General features: G+C 32.1%; 1 protein-coding gene across 2 annotated transcripts in view; it reads right to left on the bottom strand.

The window, feature by feature from the left end:
- Positions 1-21,760, bottom strand: part of ELP4 (elongator acetyltransferase complex subunit 4) — a 218,689-nt gene that overhangs the window by 184,406 nt on the left and 12,523 nt on the right. For both annotated transcript variants that reach the window (XM_019639465.1, XM_019639466.1), the window contains exon 3: positions 13,787-13,908. In XM_019639465.1, coding sequence (XP_019495010.1) covers positions 13,787-13,908 — 122 coding nt within the window. The remainder of the gene's footprint in view (positions 1-13,786; positions 13,909-21,760) is intronic.

The raw sequence follows: 21,760 nt of genomic DNA, 5'->3' as shown, positions 1-21,760 counted from the left end.
TAAAATTTTTCTTTTAATTGAATGAAGGTTAGAAAATTAACATGAATAAGAAAGCTGGCACTACATTTGAACAAAAACAATTGTTTACTTAAAAAACACCCATATGAAACCAAATTATAAAATTCCAATGCCAAAATACACTCCTGTGTTTAAGTAATTTATTTTTTAATCAGGAACATTTATCCATATCCATAAGATAAATATATATCTGTAATATATTTCTTCCCTTTTCAAAGCATGCCATTCTGTGCTTACTGCTATGCTATTTTGTGGTCTTTGTTTTGGCAGATGCACAAGCAAAATCTGACTCCAACAGTTTGACCCTTCTCACTTTTTATGTTCTCTAGGGCATAATAAAACCCAAGCTACAATCCCTCAGCAGTTAATGAAGCTTAACCTCCCACCCTCTTAATTACCAATGCATTACACCAACGATGGGCATCACCCTCCTCTCTAAGCTATTTTACAATTCAGCAGAAGTACTATTGAGCTATTATGTAGCAGCATAATCCATGCAGCATGAGAAACCCGTCTTAAAAATAAAATCTTTTGATCCTGGCAGGTTTTGGTAAGTGTATAATTAATACTACTTAAGCATTATCCATGTATCAGTAAGTATGTTACACTGTATCAGTAAGTATATTACTTTGGTGATTTGGGTTTTTTTTTTTGGGGGGGGGCATTTATTTTCTGAAAGTTATTATAGAAAGAGAAACAAATGCAATGATGTTATTGATGATCATAATATTAATACAAAGTACTCCAAATATCTAACCTGAGTATACCTATATTAAAATTATGTCCTTCACATATTCAAATTTAAATCTTCATTTAAATATTTAAAACTATGCGGGGAGAGGTGACGTAATTGTGAAAAGCATTCAGAAATGTAGATTGCATGGAGTAAATCAGAAGTCTGGGGGTATAGTTGATGTTACATAAAAATGTTTTTAAAACTCAGATGTTAAGATCAGTAATTTGTGAATTAACTTATTTCCATCCATATTTCAAACTAAATTCAGTACAGATTAGGGAACACAATGCAATTTCAGATTTTTTTCTTGAATATAAAGGTGGAAAAGTTGCTGATGTTACAAAAAAGGGTGAAATTGGTACACATTATTTTAACTATACTTACAAGTTAAGCTACTGTCAAAAACGATGTTTTTAATTTTGCAACTACATTACATAAATCTGAAAAATAGAAATTCAAACCACTGTTCTCAATATTTTTCCATTGATCTTTGTTACATTTCTCTGTAAGATATAAACCAGAAACGTGTTTAGATGACTGGAAAATTTCTCTCTCAATTTTCTTGATGACAGAGAAGGAGATAGACAACTTCAGGAAATGGAAGTCTATGCCAGAAGCATTCAGAAATGAAGGAAAAGAGTTGCACTAAGTAAAAAAAAAAAAAAAAGTTTAAAAAATACTATCTTTAATTAAATGCAAATCATAATAATTATTTTAAAATATTACATTCTAAACCATCATATTTTTAAGAGCATCAGTTACAGAAGAATCTCAAAGCAATGCAAACATGTAATTAATCCCTGAGTCCTCCCGCAATATAGTAGGGAGGTTAGGAAAATGAGGTACAGGCAAATGTAAATTCCATATCTAGGTCATAGTAATATGCCTGCCAAGACCAGAAGCAGCACTCCTAGTCTTCACCAAGGCCGCCACAGGATTTTAAGATGGCTTATTGATGGCACTAACTTACAAGGAGTTTAAAGGGAAATGTACTGAGTTTCTTGGCATTATCATATTATTAGATTACATAATTATTCTCTCACGCAAAAAATCAAAACTGCTAAGCTGTTAAGAACAAGTCTCCATAAGGTTTATATTAATTTTATCAATTTTCCTCAATATATTAACTCAGATTCTGAATTTATATATTTTATATATCAAAATACTAAAGTTATATTACATATTCCTTCAAAACATTCCCTGTATTTCAAAACAAATTTCTTAGAAAGCTTGAAATGAGAAATTCCATCTTTTTACTTACAGGAAACAAGGATGCACTGTTGGTATCTATTAATATTTCTAGTGATAAAAATTGGAGTTTTCTAGGTTCCTTCACAAAGCAAAGTTCATATATGATATTAAATGCTGCCAATGTTTAATCTAGTTCTGACTGCACAACCAATAAAACTCATACTCACAGAGACAATATAAGTTAAAATGAAGAGCTACTAATTAGGTAATGACCATTGTTAAACATATGTGACCTCCTGCATGTGTGTCTATGCATTACATATATATACTGGGGGTGCCAAAAAAAAAATGCATACAGCAGACACTTTGGTTAACGTTGCTCAAGCAGTAGTTCGCTGTAATCAGAAGTGTCTAGGTGCTGATGGTAACCACTTTGAGCACCTCTTGTAATTTCAGAAGTCAAATGTGACTTGTACTCATCTTTTGTTATTGGTATATATTGTGTATTACAATTTTAATACAGTTTTTTTCCTTTCTTAACATGTGTATACATTTTTTGGGCACCCTCTGAATATAGTGTGTATATACATATATATGTGTATTTATATCTTTATATCTATATATATCACTAGTTATAGATAAAAATAATGCATGGTAAACAATGTGGTCCTTGTAATAGAAAATATTGTGATTACAATATACTTTGTGAAATGTTTAAAAAAGTTGGCTAAATTCTCCACTTAATCACAGGTATTAGCAGGTTTAGTTAGTGAGATAATGTGCAATAATTCCCCCTTAGTAAATGTTTACTTCATAAGGGTATATATTAATCTGTTTTTAAGTAAACATGATATATGAAAATCTATATTAAGTGAACAGGGTATGCAACAATTATTTGAGTTATAGATGGATTCTAATGTTGGTATAGAATTCCTACAGAATTCCTTTAAGTATTAAGTGTCCCTACTGAATATAAACAAAAGTGATTACTAATAACTTGATAAAACTAAACACTTCTAAATATAAGGTCCAGATCAGTTAAATCTCTAGCTCAGGAATATACAAGTAACTGCTTTTATTTGTTAGATGTCACACTTATTTTTCCAAAATAAACCCAAGTTATGGGAAATGTCACAAACAAAAATCCTTAGGATATTGTGGGGTAATACATGAAATTGAATATTACTTTATTTTTATTAAATTTGAAGATTACATTTTGTAGTACATTTGGTGTTAATAGAACAAAACATTCTGTTTCTGCTCATTAAGTACTGAGAAGTAGAGACAACTGGAAAATAGATTGTTTTAAAAATTCTATAGTGCCTTATATGTTATAATCTAAGAAATATAAAGCTAAGAAGTTTCACTTCATAGGCTTAGTTCTGTTTTCTACTTCCAATTTAAGTCTTCAGTATAATACTATGTACTGTTTTTGAAATCTAGCACAGACTTTTAGATACACTCAAATATATATACACACACAAACTGCAGTAAGAATACTTTACAAAAATGATAAGCACATTTCAAATGCCTCTGATTTCATTAATATTCCATCATATTAAAGATGGATGTGGTGAACTAAGGCCACTTCTGAAACTGTCTGTGAGTTTTTGATGAACAAAACTTAATATTTCTGGAGAGAAACATTGTCCACTGACAGAATTGCCCCAACACTCGCTGGAGAGAAAGCTCTGTCTTCTTTGGGGTTTTCACATAGTAAAGTCATCCCTTTGTACATACGAAATCTTCACAGACTGTCTGCTTAATAATGACCCTTGGTGGTGTGCTGCCTTTTTAATGGAGTAATATGTTAATTTGAGGAACTGATGAAAAAAAGTTTTTTCTTTTTAGTTTTAACGGCTCTGGTTTTCAGAATTTCAAGTCATTTTTCACTCCCAAAAGGATGGAATACTTTTCTCTGAATACTTTTTCTGTAAAATACTTTCTTCTGTATTCAGAAGAAAAATGAACTCTATTTCTCATATTCCCAATTCTGATTTTGTGTGGCTTATTTTCAAAGAATGATAAAGTCCCAACATTTTAGCATTTCTTTTGAGCATAACAACAACCATCGAGTATTTACAATCATTCATTTATTAATGAATTCAAAATAAAATTTCTGAAAGTAAATGTGATATGTGGAATAAGTGTGCTTTAAGATTTAGAAAACAAAACCTCCAGGTAATTTGATTTTTAATTTGGAACTCTGGAATAAGGTAGCTAGGATATTATCCCTATCTTAATACGAAAGGTTAAGTGACTTGTGCAAGGTCCTACAGCAAGCTAAGTAGTAACACAGAAATTCAAATCAGATCCCAAATATATTTCACCTTCTTGAAGATAAAGATTACAGGCTATGACATTTTTGGTATATGACTTCGGTTACTTTTCTGTACACAAAATTCCTTTCTTTTGTTGGTTATGCCCACACATCAATGCCAAATGTGTATTTATTTAATGTTATATCAGAAATTGTTCTCACTAGCTAGTGACGGAGAAGTGGGTTTATTCTCCTTTATGTTTTTATGTTATCTTTCATTTCCTTGTTGGAAAATAAAGGCACAGCCATCTTTTAAAAGCTGGCTACAAATGTAGGTCACTGGAAGCAGTACTGAGCCTTTGCATATTTTTTCTTACTCTTTTTAGTTTGCCAAAGAAGCTCTAACTGTGGCTGCCAGGCGAGAACTTAGAATTTTAAATAAGCTCTCATACTCGTAAGTAGCGAGGGGGAAAAAAGAAGAGTGAAATCCTGGGTCAAACAGCAAATTCCTGGCTCAACTGGCACTTCAGAGTTGTAAGTACTGAAAAGTGTGTAGATAGCCTGATAATTTTCTGAACAAATAAAATGTTGAGAAAGAAATGAAGGGAACATATACTGATTATAGCTCTGCTTTCGTAGGGCTCTTGTAATATTTGTGCAGACAAAAAACAGTGACAAAACAGTTTTGATAGGCAATACAATAAATATTATATAGGCTAGAAAAAGTAAAAATGTGTGGGGAAATGTGTTATTTATGTGATTGAGTATGCATAAAGCTTGCAAAGTGGAATGATAGAAGGTCCAGAAAATAATTTTTAATTATTTATAACATGATGTATTGCTTTTGTTCTGAATCACTTTAAAACTGCAACTTTGGAGATGATTATAATAATAAAAAAATGTTCAAAAATATACTTGGCCAATCAAGGGGTATTTCTTTAACTTCATTCTTTTGATTTCGGCAGAACAAGGAAAACAAGATCGATCTGAGATATTTTTATATTCTATTTACTCAGAAAGACCAGACTGTGTTACAAGGTACTATTGGGTTGTCGTAAAAGTCATGACTTATTTTTTCTATGTTTTTTGTTGCAATAATATGTCAGAACTTTTCCGACAACCCAATAAAAGGAAACACCTGACCACTCACTGGATTCAGACTTCTAATTATTTTCCACAATCAGTAAATAACACATGGAGGGCAAACAAAGATCTAATCTTGACACCAAATTGACAGAAGAAAAAGAAATCTTTTTAATAGAAATTTACACTTTACGTTGTTTAGCAAATAATACTGTTTCATCCAATTCTTAATCAATATCTCTGATTTTAGAATTGTTATCTCTCATCTCAATAATAACCAAAAAAACAAATAAAGCAAAACATACATGATACAATGAGTAAGATCTTAACAAATGAGTTCAGTATTTTGGTAAAAGGTTGATATTTTGGAATATAAAATAATGCTTTCAAACTATTAAGATACCATTTTAATTTTTATTTAGGAAGTCCATAAAAAGAATTCTGAAGATGTTTGTGCAAATTTTCTTACTTCCTTACTAAATATCTTATTGCTATATTAATTAATCAAATATTATATGGTTCATTTTAAATGAATTGTTACTGATTTCATTAATTAATGGGTTACAATAAAGTGATTCATTTTCAATTATGAAAGATTTTCTCAATGTTAAATTTAGAAAGGTTTACCAAAATTCATTTTAAATTTGAATTATTTACTAGTATGCTTGATGTTAAAATACATTATATTCTGTAAACCTTTACTTAAACATCAAGGTAGTTATAACATTCCTCCCGGTAACTATGTACTTATCCTGGGTACATATTTTTAAAAAAAATACAATTTTTAAGCTCCTTAAAAGAATTCTAGTCTCCTACTTCTTCTAACTGGAGCTGATGTTGGACAGTATTTACTGTGTATAATACATAAAAAGTTAATGCAAAATGCCTAACCATTACACTGTACACCTGAAACTAATATGGAATGTTGACTATAATTTAAAAAAATATACAGTCACAGGATGTAAAGTACAGCATATGGAATATAGTCAATGGTATTGGAATAGCTATGTACAGTGTCAGACGGGTAGTAGACTTGTTGGGGTTATCACTTTGTGAGGTAGGTAAATGTCTAACCAATATGTTGTTTTGTACACCAGACACTAAAAAACAAACAAAAAAACCCCCACAGCTAATATTTTAAACTTAAATGGGAAATTAAATTCATATTTCAGGAGAACTGACACTTAAGTAATATTAAAACTCTCAATCCATAGATCTGATATATTTCTACAGTTATTTATATCTTCAATTTACGTCATCAAAGTTTTATACTTTAAAGTGCATAAACTCTTGCACTTGTTTGTTAAATTTATATTTCAGTATTGCTAATTTTCTATGCTATCTTAAATTGCATTTTTAAATTTTCAGTTATAATTCTTTACTAATATACAGAAATAAAATTTATTCTAAAATATTAAAAAAAAGTGAATGCAGTGAGTCAAGAATTAACCCTTTGCTCTAGATATTAGATATCTCTTCCTGCACATCATAGATATCTCTATCTGGCATGTCATCACTAAAATATATTCAAATTAAGTTTTAAAGTTGAGTTTAGTATATGACAAAATAGCATTTAAATTTACTTCTGAAAATAATTTTACTTTAATTCTATAAATACTAACACATAACAGCATAATGTTAAAATTATGAAAGGGATATAATACAAAAATCTTAGCATTTTCAAATTCTAAGGAAATGTTTGTGTGTGCATGTGTGTACACAATGTTTTATTTCATTAAAAAAATCAGCCTATCTACTGATAAGGGTTTAAATATTTTAACATATAAATGTAATTTTTGATATTTTAGAAAACATTCCATAGAAAGTTATCATGGAGAATACTTATCACTATATTTGAGATGATTAAGGAAATTCTTTTAGATAAAACATTTAACTAAAAATACTTACCATATGTGTTTTTGAAAGCTTTAACAACATCATGTTTGTTCTATAGGATTTTCTAAGGGGTGTAATTTTTCAGCATTACATCTTAATGCTGACTTCCTGAAGGAGCTTTGACTACAATAGGCACGAATATGTTTTCAAAGGATGATGGATAAATTGCTAGGTGGTTATATAATATATCTCAGGCAGCTGATGGGCTTTTTATCCTTTACTTGTCTTTTAGTTATATACAGTTTTAAGATAATTATGGTCTATAAGATTGTCTTTTCCCTTTTCTTGCACTAGCAATATTTGCCTTGGTTATAGGTTCCATAAATCCCCAATCATACATCATAAAATTAAAACTAAGCAATTACAGCATTACCCCCCAATACTGTATCTGTAAACATTGTGAATGCCTTGGTTTTGGTCAGTCATTGTGGGGGTGTTTGATACAAATGAAGTTTTAAGTATAACTCTAATTGAGTTGGGCACAGTGAAACCCTGACTGAATATTATGTAGAAAAACCTACTTATCTAAGCAAATATTAACTATCTCATGTTAAATTACAAAAGATATTTTATTCTTCTCAGAGAGATGTTAAAAATGAAAACCTTTTTCTATGCACTGGTGTTATGAAGAATATGAATAATTTAAATTTTTATCAGCTATAATTTTCTAATGCAGTCTACTCTAAACGTAGTGTGAACACTAGCTGGACCACATTAAACATGTATATGTTAAAACAATACTTTTTTTACTTTTTTATAGGAAAATTAGAATGGCATATAATTTGAAAATCAAATATTGTTTTACTTTTAAATATTAAACATGTAAGGAATACAAAATGACAAGATTGAGAATTTAAGAATTACTGATGCATAAAAAAGATTCTATTAACTCAAAAACTATATATTTTCTGAGTACAGCTACATGAAATATAAGAACATAATCAAAATAGTTTAAACATAAGTCATGAAATAATTTTTTTATTAGGGAAATGATAAGTATGCATGTTATTTAGTATGTACAACCTTTAACTACTTTCATTACTCACCTATATAAGAGGTTTTAGTTAAAAGCAAATAATAGCATTAAAATCAAAGAAGATAAGTTTTTCCAGGGAATCACACACTCAACTTTATTGTTAAATTAATATTTAACTTCACTGAATACATTATTGATAAATACTCAACTGTCATGTAACGCAAACTTGCTACTCAATAAAAACAACTTGTACTAGGCTACTCGTTATAAATAGATGAATGAAATAAACTCATAGCAGTATCAAATCTGCAATGTTATATAAAGCAAATCTAATGCTTAAGACCATTAACTTTTTGTGGCAGCAATTATAATGTCTTTGATAATATATTCTAAGTGCACAAGATAAAATACAATAGATCTGAAGACACTAGAACAGTCTTCAGTTGAAAACACCTTTGCTAGTCCAGAGCAATAAAAACCTTTATGACATTAAAACGATCGAACCATTTTTACATGTATTTCCCTTGAAATATAAGAAGAATTTAAGCATCAGGAGATTGACTAGCATGATGTTATAAATTGGATCTCAGTGACAGTAAAAATTCAAATATGGGAAAGTGCAGTAAAATATCTGTCAACATGGAAACCAACATTACTTCTTTGGAAGAAAAACATCCATAGTACATCAGTCAATGGGAATTTATTTCAAGTAATTATCGTTTAAATAATATTTAAGATAATAGGAAAACATTACTAATGGTTTCTTTCGTTTCCTTACTTCCAATAAGACAATCTGTATTTACATGTAATGTGATATAATTTTCATAAAAGAAATTCTAAGTTCAAAAGGCTGATTTAACATTTTTTTGGCTGAGATAAACCTCATTTGGATTTTTTATGAAGCAGCAGTAACTTAAAAATATTCCTACATCTTTGAAGTCCAAAGTAATGTACTCTTGTTTTAAAATTGATACAAAATAAATGATAATTAGCACTACACTACTTAGAATAATGTACTTTGAAGATGACTTAAATACAAATTCATTGGGCTACATCAATATTTGGATTTAATCATATTAGGCCTATGGTAGTCTAAACTTAGAAACATTGGGTATTGATCAGGTAAGATTACTTGTTTCCATTACTTTTAGTTGTCAAAAACTGGGAGTCTCGGGCCGGCGGAGTGGTGCGTTGGTTAAGAGCTGGTTTGGGACACCAGAGGGCCCCGGTTTGGATCCCACATATGAGGGCCAGTGACACTGCCCTCCACAGCAAAGATGCTGAACAACAGCTCGACCTAGAGCTGGGCTGCCGGGAGTCACTGGCGAAGGCATAGGCTGCATGCAGCCCCTGCTGCAGTGGGTTGCCATGGGCTACTGTGTGCAGCCAGCAGCCAGCGTGAGCGGCCAGCAGCCGCTGTGAGCGGCTGTCCAGAGGCTGGTGACTGATCTGCCTCTCCCGGGAAGAGCGCAATGATGGTGCCAACTTGGGCCAGTGAAGCGACGTCCTCCACAACTAGACTGAAGAACAAAACAACAGCAACTTGTCTGTTCCCCTTCCCCCAATTCCCCAGCGCTGTTCTTATCCCTCAATTCCCCAATAAAAATCTTTAAAAAAAAAAGAACAACAAATAAACTGGGAGTCTATATTATGGGGTATATGAAGACTTACAAAGAGGTAAATGATTATGAAAGTTTAAAGGAATCAACTCCTTGAACTTCAACTTTCACAAATACTCTGAGAAGAAACTGCCGTCCTAAAGAATGAGCCATTGCAGGTTCCCCTTCCCACTTCCCCTTTCAAATCACCCTTTTCTCACTTTACAAATGAAAGATTTACTTCTCAATGCCTTGGTATAAAAATCTCCAGGGTGCCAAAGAGACAATTCAAGATACCTATCTGGTACAGAAAATATGAATGCTCTAACAATTGGGGAAATCATTCTTTTTCATTGTTTTTAGCAAAATTTTAAAATACTTTAAAATAATTTATGATGACATTGTGTGATGTTTGTGTATATTACACAGAAAAGTTTAAAAACTGAGGGACACTGCAATAACAAAACTCTTTCTATTCCCTTTTACTTAATTATGAATAGCTCAATCTGCAAAAATGAAAAATATGAATAGATGCTGAATCCTGTCCCATTCTAGCAATATTTATCCACTGATATGTCTTAATACAGCAATGCAGTGTGAAATGTTTTTGTCTATTGATACACTGCATGCAACATTAATTGTAATAACTGAATTGAGAAATAATGTTTTTAACAGTCTTTTGAGATAAGTTTAAAATAAATTTAAATACAAATTTTTTTGTTATAGGAAAACCATCATATGGTTATTAATAAATATTTTGAATATAAAATATTACATTCAGACAAAGTCCTATGAGGACTGGAAGAGAAAATATGAATTCAAGGAAAAAAGGAGTGATGTAAAATTTCCAGATATTAAAGAAGAGCTTGCTTATGTATTTACTTCTAAAAATAAGGGTGCTGACATCAAATTGTTATTTAGATTCAGTTGGATACACTTAGAAGACTGATATAAAAGTCTTTAAAAAGGCAATATTTACAATAAAACCCTTTGCAAGTAAATAATCTCATAACTAATTCTCAGATAACATAGTGTACAAGTAGATACATAGTTGAAAACTATTTTTAGAAATATGAAAACAAAAAGGTGGGAAGATCATTGTATTTTACTACCTGGAAAATTGGCCAAGATATAGGATGTGAGGTGATGATCTTTTAATGGATATTAATAAATAAAGGTGAAATTCCTTATGTTGCTTTTAAATGTAATTTTTATTTTTTCAGTAAAATTGCATTAGAGTTCTCCAGAGAAACCAATAGGATGTATATGTGCATGTGTGTGTGTGTATAAATATAATACACACACGCATAAATATATATAAAAATGTATGCATTTAAAAAAATGTACTTATGATGCATACATAAGGAAATATATATAAATTGTGATCTACACAGATATATACACACATATACACACATATGTGCATATATATATATATATATTAAAATAACATTTATTACAAGGAATTGGTTCACATAATTACAGAGGCTGACAAAAGACCCCAGATCTGCTGAGTGAGTCAGCAAGCTGGAGACGCAGAAGGGCTGATGGTGTAATTCCTGTCTGAATCTAAAGGCTTTAGAATCAGGAGAACTAACAGTGTAGTTCTAATCCAAAGGCTGACAGGTTCAAGACTCAGGAAGAGCTGACGTTTCAGTTTCAATTCAAAGGCAGGAAAAAGCAGATGTCCAAGTTCAATGGCAATCAAACAGGTAGGGATTCTTTCCTACACAGGACTAGGTCAGCCGTTTTGTTTTATTTGGGCCTTCAAATGATTGGATGAGGCACACTAACTTCAGGTAGGACAATCTGCTTTACTTAGTCTACAAATTTTATGTTTTGTAGATCAATCAAAAATACCCTCATAGGTACAGCCAAAATAATGTTTGATCAAATATCTGGACAGCGTATGGCCCAGTCAAGTTGACGCATATAATTAACCATCACAAGACCACCCTTGTCAACTTGGCACCCACACTTATCTCCTTAAACCATACTTAGGCTCCAGATGACGATAATAACAAGGTCATAATTGGGCACTCCTGGTTTTGTCTCCTAAAGTTGTCTGGAAACCTTGCATGCAGTAAGCCAGGAAAGTTACAGAGCATATCTCAGGAACCACTGTCCTTTACTGTGTGATCATCAATGAACTAAACACTGTCGTTGGACCTTATTAATTAGTGTTGGTCAGATGTGCAACTTTTTGTATGTTTTCTTATTCTACTTTTGTATTTTTTCTACTATACCATAAAATTTATCTATGAATAAATGTTTGCAGAATCTAATTACTTGCATAGATGGCCAAATATTTTAAGAAAGCCTGATGAAAAGGTAATATTTCTTTTATAACTTCAAAAAAATCCTTCACATAATCCAAAGGACATGTAAAGTACAGTATGATTTTAATAGTAACTTGCAAGAATTCAAGGTACCTAAGAAAGGTGTCAGGAATTAGCTTTTAAATAAAAAAAATGTAGTTCTCTAAAGCAAAATGTGGAAGTATATATTAGTGTTTAACATCGGTTGTCTAGGTTGGAGGAGGCAAGAAGGTAAAATAAAACAACTTATTTTAAAAAGCAAAAAAAGGCCTTCTTGCTTCTGGCCTGGTAAGTAGTCTTATTTTCTATATGGCTGCAAAAATGTTTGATATAGCATCATAGTCTCAGTCTGGTGTGGAATGTGCTGTGAACTTGTATAGCTTCTTTACAACAATGATTTTGGCCTACTCTACTGCTTCTAGCAAGTACAGCATTGTGCAGAAATTGACCAAAAAGATTAAGGCCAGGAAAACGGAACAAAAAAACCAAAAACATCAGGAAAATATCAGGAAAGCTAAACAGCAGAAATAAGAATGAAAGAAGTCATGGGGCGGCTGGTTAGCTCAGTTGGTTGGAGTGCAGGCTCATAACACCAAGGTTGCCGGTTCAATCCCCGCATGGGCCACTGAGCTGCACCCTCCACAACTGGATTGAAACAACTACTTGACTTGGAGCTGATAGGTCCTGGAAAAACACGCTGTTCCCCAATAAAAATAATAATAATAATAATAATAACTAAAAAAAAAGAATGAAGGCAATTATTTGGAAAATTATACAAAGAGTTCTCCTTGGGATTTTATGACAGTATTATTTAATAAGCAGAGTGTGATCCACATAAAAAATCATGTTAGTTTTGACCTTAGTATTAGGGTAACTTTTATGCACGGTATAGAAGTTTGTTTGTGTTTGTTGATAGTTGCTGTAAATTAGTATTTATTATGCTATAAATTATTTATAAATGACTTAGTCATTTACCATTTTGTAGACTATGCACAGAAATGAAAAATCTTATGGGGAAAAATAATTTTAGATTCTGAATTCTACTCAAATAATAGCTTAAATTGAGTTTCTGTTTTGGACAAAGAAATTAAGAATTCTGAAAGTCAGAATTGTCCTCTCTGAGGTAAAAGCGAGCTTTGGCTTAAAAAAGATATACTATCTCCCCCTTCCCCAATTCCCCAATAAAACCTTTAAAAAAAATAGATATACTATCTCAGTCCCATATTTTATTATTGCATAGTGCTGAGAAGGGAATAATTTCTGGCATTCTCAAAGCGAAATAGTATTAATAAATGAGTACTTCTAATTTCTGTATCTTTCTTCTGATTTATACCTTTGGGATACTGGTAATATAATATCTAATTATATTCTGTAGTTGTTTGTCTTTACCTAACTTTTTATAGAGTTCTTTATCACGACTATAATAACTTTATTTATTGTCAGTTTTTAATAGCTTATTCATATTTTCCCCATTTCTGACATAAGTTTTAACTTAAAAAAATTGTCCAATAACACTAATTTAAAAATGTAACTATATGCTTAAATAAGTTTGATACTTTTCTTTGAGAAAAAAAAATGTATGTCCCATTAGGGCATTTAAACATAATTTATATATATACAAACATATTATCTCATTTACATATATAAACATTTTTTCATAAAATGTTCATAATGCAATATTGAATATATACAGTATACCATATTCTATACCTGTATAATATCAGCAGGGTCTTCTTTTGCAGAAGCAACCAACAAAGTATGTCTGTTGATGACTCCTTCTGCCAGGAAATACTTGAAGAGCAAAGGAGAATAAATATTATATTTATCTTCCTCTGTAAAAAAAAAAAAAAAAGTCAGAATCCTACCATATTAACAAGCATACTCAGCCAGTTTTATAATTTTTTCTCCTTAAAACAAGTATATGAGGTGGGGCAATAATTATGTCTTCCAGAGGTACAGTTAGATAGGCTAAGCGATTTATCTAGGTAGTCAGTGGGAAGCAGATACTTTCCAGAGTCTTTCTGGTTCCAAATCATTTTCCACCTACTATACCACCTCTATTAGCTACAAAATTTACAGGGTTATGTATGATTATATCAAAGGAATCAGAATTTTTTTTCTTTACTATGATTTTCTCAGGCACAGCACCTTTAAAATGGGCGTTACTACCAACCAACCAGTTTATAAACTCACACCTCATTTCTTTCACGTCATAATAATAAAGCACTTAGTGTATGTAGCCTGACGATTAATATTTATATTTGTAAAAACAGTATTATTCCTACATTCTGGTTTTGCGTTTTAAATTCAGCAATAATTTAAAATCAAAGATTTAAATTTGATAGTTACTAAATTTGTACTAAATGTTTTCCATATACATAATCCTTTTACCTTTTACTATTCCCTTATCCTTCCTTCTTTCTGAATTTTAATGAAGAAATGATGACTCAGGTTTCTTAGATAAAAATGTGTTATATTTTTGAGATTCTGTGACAGAATGACAACTTGAATATATTTTTATTTTCTTAAAATTACTGATAAGCTACATGCCTACACTTTTATATCACCTTTCTTTTTCCTTAATATTTTGAACACAACAAGAGACAAAGGTACATTTATTGCATTATCTAAAAAGAGAGTAACCATAATTAATTTATTCAATAAATACTACCATATTTTGCCATGTATAATGTGCTCCCATGTACGCATACATTGTGCACCTATGTTTTTTGCCCAAACTTTCAGGGAAAAAATATTTTGTTTTAATTTTTTAATTCAAATTTTTATTTGTTTACATTTAGGTACTTGTTTCTTTGTATATAAAGGAATTTTAGCATTTATTTTATAACACATTATGGCACAAGAAATTTTATGTAGCAAATAATTATAAAACACAAGAACAGATACAAGATACAAGAAATTTTATGTACTGGTAACAAATTTATGATATTTATGCATCATAGAGGGCCAAGAACTCTGTCGTTGCAAGTTCATCATAAGTTCAACAAAACCGATTATTGTATTCCAGGATATTATTTTGCATATGGATATCATTATTAATTTATAGAGTTACACTTTTAACTCATAAGAATAAATAAAAGAATTAAAAACATTTATAGATATGGAATTAGTACTACCCATGTATAATGCACATCCTTATTTTTCCCTCACAAATTTGGGCAAAAAAAGTGCACATTATAAACAGCAAAATATGGTAACTGAATTCCTATACTTTGCCATCTATCACTAATAGTTGTAAAAATCACACTATTAAAAAATATTCCTAAGGAAGTTTGAACTTGTGCTAATGTTTCACTGTGCAAAATCTCTTGCAGCTATAATTACAAAACCTGGATAAAATATCATTAAAAACTAATTATTTGAAGGCATTGGAAAACAATCAAAAGCAGGCAACAATCACAGCAGTTTCCTTTTGAAAGAGTGATCATGACATGTAAGAATTTCAAGGTTGTGGCTTTTTTTGCCTAAGCGTTCCTAACCTCCCTTAACTCTGGAGGCACTGTATCACATGCTTTCCAGGTTGAGGTGGCAGAACACAGGGTTCAGTATTGTTGAAACAGCTGAACGCTTAGGGGAAAATTTCTGGAAGAGAGTTCCAGAAAGTTTTATCAACTGTGCTCAAATCTCTGGTTGACCACTAAGCTACGCATGAGTTGGACAGCAAGCAGGAAAAAGAGAATAGGATAAAGTTGAAAGACTTTATCATGTGAGATTTGCAAATTTGCAGCTCCTTTGAAGGTGAGCTTTTCCTAACCTGAGAGCAGAGTATTGTACGTATAATAGAAAGCTGAAGTCTATTGACTTGAGATCTCAAAGGACAGAACTAAGGGTTGAAGATCATAGAGAGTGTGAGCCCCAAAATCTGAGTATAAATTTTGTGCAAATATTTGGCTGTTGAATAACCTTTGTGATGGCACGGGACAACCTGGAGCGACCAGGTTAAAAAAAGGAATGTGAAAACTGGAAAAATAGGGCAGAAATATTATCTGCAGTATAGTATACTGAAGTGAGAGTTAACAATTTAAACCCTGGCAAGTTAACTATTGAAACAAAAAATTAGAAATACTCAGAAAAACATAACTGAATTCAGAGTCATTATAATGCATTATTTACAAAGTTCAGATTTAACCACAAATTACCGAATATGACCCACACTAAGGAAAACACTGCCTATAGAAACTGAGTCCAAATGGGCTCAAAAGTGGGATTTAAAGACTTCAAAGCAGCTATTATACATATGTTCAAAGAGTTAAAGAAAAGTGTACTCAAAGTATTAAAGGAAACTATGGTATCAATAAGTAAATAGAAAAAATATAAACAGAGAAGTGAAAACTATAAAAATGAACCAGGTAGAATATTTAGAGCTGAAAATCACGAGTCCTTAAATGAAAAATATTCCATGGTGATCTCATGAATAGTTAAAGATGGAGGAAGGAAAAAAATTATAAACTTTAAGGCAGATCAACAGAAATTATGCAATCTGAAGAACAGAGAAAAGTAAGAAAATTGAACAGAACTCCAAACACATGTGGACCAATATAGAGAAGTCCAACAAATGTTTAATTGGAGTCCTAGACACTGAGAGACAGAATGAGGCAGAAACAATACTTAAAGAAGTGGTAGCCAAAAATTTCCCAAATTTGATGAAAATATTCAGTTATAGATCCAAGAAACACTAGATAAATGTGAAGAAAATAACCAGAATAAATGTGAAAAAAACCCAAATCTAAGATCATCATAGTTAAATTGCTGAATCCCACAGATAAAGAGTAAATCTTGTGAAATACTGCCATTTGTGACAACATAGATGGATTCTGAGATTATCATGCTAAGCAAAATAAGTCAGACAGAAAAAAGTTGAGAGCCATATGATTTCACTCATGTGGGATATAAAACTGAAAGCAACAAATGAACAAGAAAAACAAACAAAGACTCATAGACATAGACAACAGTTTAGTGGTTACCAGAGGATAAGGGTGGAGAGCAGGTGGTAGATGAGCATAAAGGGGGTAAAAATATGGTGATGGAAGGAGAACTAACTTGGGGTGGTGAACACAGAATTCAACATACAGATGAATTATTATAGAATTGTACACTTGAAACCTATATGATTTTACTAATCAATGTCACCCCAATGAATTAAAAAAAAAAAGTAAACCTTGGAAGAAGCAGGAGAAAATAACATATGACATAACGAGGGCACATAATACAATAAACAATTGACTTCTCACCAGAAACAAGGAAGGCTGGGAGAAATGACTATATTCAAAGAGTTGAAAAACAAACCCAACTTAACCAAAAGATGTAAGTTTGAAAAACATAATAAAAAATGATGTAAAATACTAATTTTAGATAAGCAAAAGCTGAGGCAATTCATGGATAGCAGACTTGTATTAAAGGTCACTAAAGGCTAAAAAAAAAAAAAGACACAACAGTAACTTGTACTTACAAGAAGGAATAAAAAATATAAATAATGATAAATATATGGGAAATTATAAAACAATGTGATTGTATATATATGTATTAATACATAGTATTTATGTATGTATGTATGTGACTGAATTATTTTTTTCTTTGAATTTCTGTTTAAAGCAAAATTGAAAGAACTAAGGAAAGAGATAAATTATATTTGGAGAATTTTTTATCATACATTTCTTAGTAATTGACAGAAGAACTAAAGAGAAAAAATCATTAAGAAAATAAAAAATCTGAACAAGCTCATCAACCAGCTTAATTTGATTATATCATACAATTCCAGAATACATTCCTTTTTTAGTGCATCTAGAATGTGCACTAAGATAAACCATATGCTAATCCAAAAAACAAGTCTCAATGTATTCAAAGCATTAAAATTGTATACAATACATTCTTAAATTACAATGGAATTCAATTAGACTTTAATAATAAAAAGATATCTAGAAAAACTCCAAATATCTTCAAATCAACACACATATTTCTAAGTAACTATAGATCAAAATTCAATGAAAAAGAAAATTAAAATATATTTTGAACTAAATGATTATAGAAATAAAATATTTAAAATGTTTTGAGGAACAGCTAAAGCAGACCACAGAAGAAAATGTATAGCTTTAAATGTTTAATTAGAAAATCAGGTAGGTCAAAACAATGAGCTAAGTTTCATTTTAAAAAGCTAGAAAGATACATTCATAATATATTAAAACACAGGAGATGCAAAGAAATAATTAAGAGGAAAAATCAATTAATGAAAAACTAGACCAAGAAAAAAATGTAACGCCAAAGCTAGTTTATGAAAAGATCAATAAAATTGATTGATAAACCTCCACCTACGTTGATCAAGATAAAAAGAGGACAAGACACAAATTATCAACATTGAGAATGGAATACGAGGTGTGATCAAAAACTACAGTGAATGTTTAAATTAAAAATATTTATTATAGTAAAAGACATATTGTCATTAATCCCCCCTCAAAATACTCCCCCCCCTCTCACTTTGAACACACTTATCCCATCGTTCTTGCCACTTTCTGAAGCAGTTCTGGAAGTCCTTTTTCGTGAGTGTCCATAGGCAGCCACAACAGCTCAATTAAAGATACTCATGAAAGAGGACTTCTAGAACTACTTCAGAAAGTGGCAAGAACGATGGGATAAGTGTGTTCGAAGTGAGAGGGAGTATTTTAATGGGATTAATGGTAATGTGTCTTTTACTGTAATTTTTTTAAAATGTAAACATTCACCATATTTTTTTTTTATCATAGCTCATACAACGAGTAAATATTGGTAGAATTAAGGGAAAAACAACAAAGAAAAATCTATCTTGTCCTGTAAATCATCCAGATCTACTACACTTTGGCTAAACACATACCCTATCATCTCTCTCTCTCTCTCTNACACACACACACACACACACACACACACACACACTATAATAATTATCAACCCTATTTTTTCAAAGACTCCTATGAGGCACAAAAAACTAATCAGAAGACATTGTCTATCTATTTAGGGATTAGCAAAAAAACTAAGTTCTCCAAACTGAAAATTACCAATTTTGTGAAACAAATTTTGAGGTTGTACAATAAGCATTTAATTAATCTATTTAGTGAATCCCCATAACACTGGGCAAGCAAAAATGATAATGATGTGACAGAACTAACTGCCAAAAAGCAAATGTAGTTTTGGCCTGAATTATAATAGTCTAATTCCTAGGTTGAGAGAGCTGACTGTCCTGTTCTGATCTAGTAGTCTAACCAGACTGACAATGATATATTACCATTTGGGTATTTACACAAACTGAAGCATCTTCAGAATGGAGTGACCAGGATCATAAAGGGATTGGAAGGCAAAGGGAAATGAGGTATCTAGCTTGAAGAAAATGAGGCCCAAATGATATAGGAGAGCCGTCCTCAAATATTTGATATGCTGTTATATCTAAATGGAATTACTCTTGTTCATTATGCGACCAAGAGTAGAATGAGGCCTAGTGGATAGAAAAATAGGAATATCAATGTTCCTTAATAGCAAAGTCCAAATGAGCTGCCCCTATCATTCCACTAAGACTGCTCTCAGAGTCACCCATGACTTTCTAATTGTCTAATTTCTTGGATACTTTCAAATCTTTATCTCATTTCATTTGTCTATTGCAGCTATTACCATGGACAATTTTCTTCTTGGAGCTACCCTCTCCTTCCTCACTTATATCCCCATTTTTAAGACACTCCTTGCTCCCAGTTTCTTCAGCCATTCTTTACATATGTAAACAATTAATACAGAGCTCTCAAGTGTTTGGTATATAAATATGAAATGGTTTTACTCTTTTCCAGTCACTACTTTGCACTGTGCTACGAAAATCTTCCTTTTCACATCTCTTAATGACATTTAGAGCTAGTTCCTTGATTTCTCACCAGTTCCAGTTATTTAAACTTGGAACAGTCAAGTATAAAACTCTAATACTCAATGCAAAGCTTTTCCTCCTCTTTGTTAAGTGCATTCTAAACAGGTGGCTTGAAGTCTTAGTGTGGAGAGGGGTTCTAAAGGAAAGAGGAGTTCTAAAATATCTCTTGCCCCACATCCCTTTCCAAGTCCCACTTCTGTTATTGGGAATGCAAGGAAAAAGAAAAGTGGCAGAAATCAACTCACATAATTGGCTGTCTGGTATCGGCAGGGAGATGTCTCTAGCCTCACTCTGATCTGGTCTATTTAAGCCTGCTGCTTGTAGCCTGTGAAGTTATGGTGGCTTCCACGCAGGTGGTAAGTGTGGTGTTCATGGATAACGCTCTGTTTCATTCTGTCCTCATGTGCCCCTCAAAAAACCCTTCCAACAGGTAGAATCTAGTGTTTTGGGGGGCTGGTCAGTATTCATATTCAGCCTTTTCTCTGGAAATGTTAGCTATCGCTACCATTATTATTTCAGATGTTTACACAATCTTTTCCAGCAGGTCTCCCTCCCTTTTCTACATCAGACTCGGGATAACAGTCTCAATGTCTGAGAATGCTGACAAACTCTAGGAGACAGAAAGGCAGGCTTTCCCAAGAACTCTCTCACCATGAACTACTCACTGATGGGCTTGAAGGTTCAGATGTTTAGCAATCAGTCTCTGCTTTTTGCAAGCATCCTCATTTCTATGACTGGTGGTGCTCTTAAGAGTTGGACGCTCTTACTTGCCTGAATGAGGGGGTCACTTTTTACTATAAATATTGCACTCCTGTTCTCTCCAGTCCTTGCCTATATTGCCTGGTAAGGGTGGCAGAGTTACGAGGAAGTAGCTGGTGCTAGTTCTTTGGGCCTGAAGGAGGTGTCTAACTTCAACTGTGGGAAGTTAGGGGAACGTAAACTTTTGTCTTCCTTTTCTCACTTTGGGCTAGTCACCAATTCTGAGGAACTCAGCATCCCATTAAAAATAGTAAATAGCTCATCTTGTTGACCGCTAACTATATGTTAAAGATAAATGTTATTAATCCCCATCTTATAGGAATAGAAACTAAGGCGTGTTCAGTCTACTAAATAAGATACATGATCAGGTATTTTCCATAAAGTAAGTGTCATGATAAGGTAAATAAAGAGTACTATAGAAGTATACAGGAGGAATACTAAGTGGGGGTGAAGGGAAAAAAATCAACAGTTAAGGAAGGCTTTCTGGAAGACATATCTAAGTGAAGACCTAAAGGATGATTAACAGGAAGAGAGGAAAAGAAAAGCAGCAGCAAGAAAAGACATAAGCAAAGGCCTGGAGAGAGGTAAGAGATTGGTACTTTGATGGAATTAAAAGCTTAAGGTGATAGACACAAAGCCTGAGGAAGGAGGTGAGGGGATGAGAAGGAGATAAGGCTAAAGTGGGTCAGCAGTGGCAGATGATTAAAGTCCTTACAGCCCAAGTTAAGGAGCTTTGGACCTTAAGATCAAGAGAGACCACATAAAGATCTTAAGCAAGGATATATCGCGGTCAGATTTTCCTATCAGAAAGTTCATTCTGGCTACAACAAGAAGTGGACTGAAACAAGAAAATATTTGGGACAACATAAGCCTTGTCCATACTTTACATCTGCATAAACATTTGCATGTTATATATGTACCGCTCATTGTTATTCCACGTGTAGTCACCGTTCAGTTTAAGTTCAGAAAGGGTTAACACCAAGATTTATACTAACAGTGTTAAAGATATTGTAGGTGCTTAAATGGTTCAG

Source organism: Hipposideros armiger, unplaced genomic scaffold (genome assembly GCF_001890085.2).
Source record: "Hipposideros armiger isolate ML-2016 unplaced genomic scaffold, ASM189008v1 scaffold_44, whole genome shotgun sequence".
NCBI lineage: Eukaryota > Metazoa > Chordata > Mammalia > Chiroptera > Hipposideridae > Hipposideros > Hipposideros armiger.
Note: the sequence above shows the minus strand (reverse complement) of the source record. Positions and strands in the feature narration are given on the sequence as shown.